At 47.2% G+C, this 7,439-nt stretch overlaps 1 protein-coding gene across 6 annotated transcripts; it reads left to right on the forward strand.

The window, feature by feature from the left end:
- The first annotated feature begins 450 nt into the window (after positions 1–450).
- Positions 451–6,761, forward strand: Ly6g2 (lymphocyte antigen 6 complex, locus G2). Of its 6 annotated transcripts, none has more exons than XM_030248480.1 (5): positions 451–543; positions 784–854; positions 1,815–1,931; positions 4,721–4,890; positions 5,738–6,761. In XM_030248480.1, exons 2-5 carry the CDS (start codon positions 785–787, stop codon positions 5,753–5,755), a joined length of 375 nt encoding a protein of 124 aa, XP_030104340.1. In that variant the 5' UTR covers positions 451–543; position 784; the 3' UTR covers positions 5,756–6,761. The 6 variants fall into 6 exon arrangements, with proteins under 6 accessions (XP_030104340.1, NP_001358036.1, NP_001358035.1 ...); NM_001371107.1 differs by having other exon boundaries at positions 478–543; positions 4,721–4,940; NM_001371106.1 differs by having other exon boundaries at positions 478–512; positions 757–854; positions 4,721–4,940.
- The last annotated feature ends 678 nt before the right edge of the window (positions 6,762–7,439 follow it).

Raw genomic sequence — 7,439 nt, forward strand, 5'->3', positions numbered from 1 at the left:
GTAAACTGCCCGTTTCTCTGGCTTCCTCTCCCCTCTGCCTAGGGCTTGTAAAAGATAGGAGAGAACCTAATCAGACGTGCCTAACATCTGACCTAAGAGGAAAGTCTAAAGTGCATCCCGAATCTTATAGAAGTGAATAGAAAGGAGCCAGCCGCTGTGAGAAAGGCATGAGAGGTTGTAGGTTCACAAACATTTGCCCCCTTACCTTGCTTTCTGAATGGCAAGCACAAGTCACCTGTGGCCCCTGCTCTTCTGACATCCTAGTCCTCCTGAATAATGGTCCCGCCCCAACTGAGTGGTTGTCCCTCACCAACTGATATAAATCTAGCTGACTAGGTCACCAACAAACCATGCTATCTCTTACAAAATAAACATGATGGTCAGAAGGAAGTAAGTACTGAAGCCCCTCCCTTTTCAGGAATCCAGCTGGGAGGAGCTGGGGAAAGAGTAAAGTACTTCAGTCCACATCTGATTGACCTTTCCACTGTGCCTGCAACCTGGTCCGGGAGGAAGTAAGGACTGGTGTCAGGAGGGAGCTGCTAGGTGACAAAGGGAAGAGCCCTCAGGATAGGGCTGTGGTGGGAGTGTGGGATTATGAAGGAAACGCTGGGTGGGTGGTGGGTGAGAGAAGTAGACAGACATGTATTCCTTGGTGAAAGCTGTGTGGGGGTTGGAGGGAGGGAAGATTGGATGCCTGAGCTCTGTGAGAGCCCAGGGATGTGATTGGTGATTTATTAACTGGCTCCAACTTCCAAGGTTTTATCTGTGTACCCTTTCTCCAAGGATGGACAGTTCTCATGCTACAAGGACCTGTGTGTTCATCCTTCTTGTGGCCCTATTGTGTGCAGAAGGAGGTGAGATGGAAAATGGGAGAGGAGCAGGAGGGTACAATGGAGATGGAAAAGGGCCTCAGGGTTGTAGGTACTCCTATTGTGTGCCCAGGACCCTGGGTATGCTGTGGCCAGTCGACTGGGGATTTGCTTGTGGTGGGTGAAGCCTCCTGTGCTGGGGTGCTTTACTGGGTCTGTAAACCAGACCCTGCTTTGCAACAATCAAAACATGCCAGAAGGACTCTTGGACCTCACTACCTGTGCCAGGAACCCTGGCCACCAGAGCAGTCTGTCCTTAGACTCTACCCTGCTGCCCTGGCCTCCCAGTCAGGACACTGGCCTGTGTGCACACAAACTGGCAGAGCCTTCTTTTCCTCCCAGCTGCCAAGTTAAGTGGTGTGGAATCCTTAATGCCTGACATTTGGCTTTTCCTTTTGCCCCAGCCAATGAGACCTGAATGCCAGAACTTCACAACTCTAAGAGCTCTGAGCTCTCAGATGCCTCTATACTTCTAGTCACATCTTTATTTGGGGAAGCCTCATAGTGAGCCTCAGCTTTGAGCTGGACAGTGGGAAGTTATGTGATCTGTCATGGGCCAATAACCAGGGGCCAGCTCTGCATGTTAAGGGTGGGACAGGTCAGAAGAGCCCTCTCCATCTGAGGGCCCCAGTAACTACTTACACACCCACTCACAGGTTCAGCAGACATTTGGTATCTATGTCTTCCCAATATGGTGAATGTGTCTCAAATACCTCTAGGGGTGCAGGTCTCTTCTGTGGGGCTGGCTAGTTGAGACAGCAGTACAGAGCACATTTGAACAATGGATGCTCTTGTTTTGCTTTTGCTTTTCGTGGAGGTGAATGGGCAGCAATGTCCTTGCTCTGTTCTAGTGGCCAGCAGCTGTGTGGACTTAAAGACATTGAGAGGACATGTTTGGCCTAGGAAGGGCATGCCCTAGCACTCATGTATTGTCTTCTTTCTCAGCTCAGGGGCTGGAGTGCTACTGTTGCCTGGGGGTCCCACTTGAGACTTCCTGCAAAACAATGACCTGCCCCTACTCTGATGGATTCTGTGTTACTCAGGAAGAAGAAGTTATTGTGGGTATGTGCCCTGTGGCCTATAAAAGGTGGCTGAGTGTGGCTTTGGAGCAAATGTTGGGTCTGTTACTTGTGGACCATGGTTTCCCTCCCTCCAAGTACAGCTTTCCTGTGATTGAAGTGAGACTCCTGCAATGTGGGGAACGTTGGAGTCCAGGGATGTGCTGAAATGTGGATTTTAAAGCAGGGCTGCCCATTTGCATGGATGGTGTTCATCTGTCATCAGTGCAGTTATGTGATGCTCTTGCCAGTACTTTATGTCTAGGATCTCATTGGATCACTGACAGACCAGGAGAGCTGGAAGCATCTAATGAGTCTTTGCATATAAAGAAGGAATCTGGAGCTTAGGCTAAAGGAATGACTTAGGAATGTTGATAGAAAGGAGATCTTAGGACATACCAGCCCCTCCGAAGTGTCAGTTTCTAGGCAAATCTTCCATATAGACAAGGCAGGAGCAGCCCTGCCTTTTTATCCACTGTTCCTGACCACAGCCTGCCTGTCTCCTGGAGTAGGTCCTAGATATAACTGCCTGGGGAACTGTAAGAATCTAAGAGACTGGATTCCCTTTCTGCTGTGCCATTAGACAATCTTACACTGTGCTGTGTCTTTGTGTGTGTGTGTGTCCATAAATGTGGGTGAACATGTATGAATGTATGTAATGTAATGTTATGTTATGTACTCAAAGCTCAGATGACATCCTGAAGCCCTGTTCCTCAGGCACTGTCTACTTTTGTATTCAAATGAGCCTTAGTTCTCCTGGAACTGGAATTAGGGATGGTTGCAAACCACCTTGTGAGCTCCGGGAATCAAACACTGGGCTTCTTCTGTAAGAGCAACAACTGATTTAGTTGCTGAGCCATGTCTCCAGTCCTAACCATCTTGTTTTTTGAGACAAGATCTTTCACTGGGACCTAGGATTTGCCAAGTATGCTGGGGATGGCGAGGAGGGAGGTTCCCAGGGTCTCCTGATCCCCGCTCCAGAGCACTGAGATCAAAGCCAGCACTCCCAAATTGTACTCCCATATTACATGGTTGCTGGGGATTGAACTGGTTCTTTAGACTTTCATGTGGCAAGCACTTCATTTATGAAGCTGTTTCCCCAGCACATTGTCTGTTAGGGCACCTGCGTACACATGTGTGGATGTACATGCACTCTGGAGGTACAAGTGTATGGGATACAGAAGTTGATGGATGTTGGGTGTTAGATGTGGGGAAATAAAGGCATGCAGATGTGGGAGTTGGACTGTGTGTGCCCTCAAGCCACATGGTGGGCATCTGTCAATGGGAAGCCATAATAAGACAGTTCTTGGGGTTTGGGAGGGTGCAGTACGTGGTACCTGGGCCTCATAGAATCTAGGGACAACAAGTTCTAGCTCTCGGGCATCATAGGACATCTCTGGAAACCTTGGAAGTGCTGAGAAGGGGGTGATGGTGGCAGTGGCCCTGGCTCAAAGGGAACAAGGGTGGGGGTTAGGAGGCTATGGGTGATTCCTGCTTTGGGGAGAATCCTTGGTCCGTTCTAGTCACTGGAAACACTGGGAGACTTTCCTGTGGGAGATTAGACACAGCTCTTTAGAGGAAGGCTTATTCCATTGCTTCAGGAGGGCGAGTATAGATGAAAGGAGGTAGTTCATGGTTTTAAAGCTTTATTGTACAAAAGGAGAGAGAGAGAGAGAGAGACAGAGAGAGACAGAGAGACGGAGAGACAGAGAGACAGAGAGACAGAGAGACAGAGAGACAGAGAGACAGAGAGACAGAGAGACAGAGAGACAGAGAGACAGAGAGACAGAGAGACAGAGAGAGACACACAGAGACAGACAGAGAGAGACAGAGAGAGAGAGAGAAAGAAGGTAGAGAAGTAGAGGCTAGCCATAGCCACTTGGAATGAGGAGAGAATAGAATGGGAAAGGGGGGCTCCAGGGGCAATAAGAAGAGAGAGGCAAGAGCTTGAGAGAGAGGAGGGGCCAAGCAGCCCCTTTTATAGTAGGCCAAGTCTACCCAGCTGTTGCTAAGTAACTGTGGGGAGGAACATACCTGGCTGTAGGCAGGTAACTGTGAGGGTGGAGTCCAGCCAGAATACCAGGAGTTTGGGGCATTGTACTAAGAGACTGATGGCCACAGGATTATGGAATTGAGGGCTTGTGGTGTCAGGAGCTTAGTGTTTGGGAGCATAGCTAATGTTTCTGTCCCTTGTAGAATTTTCTAATGGGTCTCTAGAGTAAGCCTCGCTCAACCAGAACACAGATTGCCTTTCACAGTTCAACAGATGGGTATCTTATGTGACAAATATTTTATTTACTGAGGCAGGGTCTCACAGTGAACCCCAAGCTTGCAGGTTGAGCTGGTCTAGCCAATAAGCTTACCTTGGGGATCTCCATCTTAGTGTTCTAAGCACAGAGATAAAATTATACCACCATGTCTGCCCATCTTTTGATGCACTTTAGCGATGGGAACTGGGGTACTCATACTTGTTCACACAAGCACTTTATCCACCAAGCCTCCTTACCAGCCCATAGTTTTGATTTTCATTTTGTTTGTTATTTGAGATGGGGTCACACTTGAGCCCCAGGATAGCCTAGAAGCCCTATATAACCCAGCTTGGAATTGAACTCATAACAATTCTCCTTCCTCGGTCTTTCATGTTCTCAGATTACAAGTCTGAGCTACCATATCTGGTTTCAACATGCCTTAGAGACAATTCTGGGTCATTCAGACTTGGTGGTATATGGCCCAGACATTGGGATGCTCTGTTGTCGCTGCATAAGAAGTAAGTCACGCCCTGATATCTTCCAGACTCTCACACAATCAAAGTAAAGAGCAATCTCTGCCTTCCCATCTGCCCTACTAATCCTGAAACTACTGAGTTCCTGGGTAATGCTGTCAACGTGAAGACTTTCTGTTGCAAGGAAGACCTCTGCAATGCAGCAGTTCTCACTGAAGGCAGCACCTGGACCATGGCAGGGGTAATTCTGTTCAGCCTGGGCTCAGTCCACCTACAGACCTTGCTGTGATGGTACATCCAACAAACCCTACCCTTGTCCTTTTATCCTTATGTGTCAGGGTAGTGTGAGGGACATCTTGTTTCAACTTTATAGCCCCTGAAGTATAGGTGCCCCACTCCTTGCTAGGTCTTTCAGATCTGTACTTCCTGGAATGTTATTTTGCTGTGTCTTGCTGCTCTTGACCCTGGAGGCATGTGGCTAGCACATGGAAGAGGCAGAATTCCAAGGTATTGTTCCATCGCCATCCACCTATAAGAATCTGGTGTCATCCAGGGTTCCTACGTGTGCTGCTTAATTTCCCACTGTTGAGTCCAGTAAACCCTTTATTCTCCTAGCCAAGATCTCTGTTTTTCTTTTGAAAAACTGAGTCCATCAAGTCCTGCTTGCCAGTTCACATGACTGCCCTTTCAACCAGCCGCACTAGTTAACTCATGTTAGCTGGCTCAGAGTAGGGAACCACTTGAATTGGGAGGCTGATGCTGGGGGAAGAGAGAGGGTTCCCCCACTTCCAAAGAGTACTTGCTTGTGGTGGGAAAGCTCAGGAGATGAGCCCTCAATGGTGTGTAGATGTTGCCATTCCTTTTTTGTCTAGAGGTGGAAACCATTTCCTTCAGGAGCTCATGGCTTCACTCTGAGCAAACAAAGCCTTACACTGCCTCTCCTGTGGTCCTAATTTATATTGGATGAACCCAGTGGGAAGGCCTGACTTGACATATTGACAACCTGGCATCTATTATTGCTCTGTCCTTTTGGCCTTGAGAATTTGCTGCCCCAGGGGTGACCAGAACCTATGTATTTAATATTACAGGAGTCCTCATGGAAATAGACAACACCCTGGAAACTTGGGAGCTATGACTATTACTCCCTGGTCTTGAAGGTGCTAAAGATCTGAGATTTTATCATGATGAAGATCCTTTAAGAAAGAACTATCACTCAAAGAGGGAAGTCCTCATCTCTGCAGCCTTCTCCTCTGGGACAAGCATAGGATCCAGGAATGTGGCCAAGGTGCTGGTTGGGACATGAAACTTGAAACATGAGTAGGACTACTGGATATTTCTTCCATATTTGGCCTTAATTCTTTTGCAGTCTCTTCTGGCCTCTGCTTTCAAGTGCTGGGTTTTGCAGGTATGTACTCATTACCACACTGGCTATTCCTTGTGCTTTAAAAGGGCAGACTGCACCTGACCTCACTGGCTGAGGCACTCAGGCCATGCAGGAGAGCTGGCCCCAATGGCATGAGCACAGGAAAGCTGATCCTGCCTCTTGCCAGCTGCCATAGGCAGGACAGCTGTCCCTGACCCCTGCCTGTGCTAAGCAGGAGAGCTGCTCTTGGAAGTTTGGGTGCAGGAGAGCTGGTGGGATGACCAACTCAATTACCACCCATGGCCAGATCCAAGCCTTAGGGTTGGCCCAGCCCAACATCTACTCCATCTATGAACTGCTGGTAAACATGAAGATGCTGGTCCTGCAGATCCAAAAATACAGGATCTCCATGACACAGGGTAACAACAACAGAGAGGGATTCTGGGACAAACCCAGTATTGATAGTGTAGCAGAAGCCAGAAGCCTCTAACCAGAGCAATGACTCATTTAATGATAATCTGTGAGTAAATTTGTTTGGAAAAAAGGAGTATACTGTGGAGCCCACTGTGGCACATCAGACCTACCATGTTGAGATGTTTTTCTTTTTTTTTCTTTTTTTTTTTTTTATATTTTGAAGGGGAGGTTGCAAGGGTATAGAATGATTATGGAGGGATGGCGATATGAGTGGAACTGAAGTGCATGTTGGGAAATTCACAAAGAATCAATAAAATATTTTTATATATGTGGAATATGTGCTTGAATAACTGTGATACAGATGAGTGAGGTAGATGCAATTAAAACAAGGGAAAGCATCAGAGGTCCTCAAAAAGAAGAGACACCTATATGTTTGTGAAGCCCTATTTTGGTACAGAGAGAGAGAGAGAGAGAGAGAGAGAGAGAGAGAGAGAGAGAGAGAGAGAGAGAGAGAGAGAGAGAAATCACACACACAAATCACCTCTAGACTTTATGCTTTATGGTTCTTCCACCGATTGATTTATTTGGTTCTGAAAAGAAGTTCATTTAGAAGTTCAAAAGTATTCACCCTCTTCAGGTCTTGATACCTGGAGACATCTTTAATATCTCTTATTTGTTTTTGTTTTACCTCAGACAATCAGGTCATAGCACAGACCTCATGAACAAGTGAGACTTGACTCACTAGCCAAAGATAGCTTCATGCCCACAATACACTGGCTATGGTTGATTGTTTGCTACCAACAGTTGATCAGGAATTCATATACCTGTGTCTTGGCCATAGCTGTCTTGAATAAGACAAGAGTAGATGGAAAAGGGGTCTTGTGTACATGGATAAGCCCTGGAGAAGCCAGGAAAGTTAAACATACAGCTTACCTCTCCTGCCATGCCAGGACTGGATGTAGTTCATGTACATCACAACGTGGTGATTTTTCGCTGCCTGATGAAGCATCTTG

This window comes from Mus musculus, chromosome 15 (genome assembly GCF_000001635.26).
Source record: "Mus musculus strain C57BL/6J chromosome 15, GRCm38.p6 C57BL/6J".
Taxonomy (NCBI): Eukaryota; Metazoa; Chordata; class Mammalia; order Rodentia; family Muridae; genus Mus; species Mus musculus.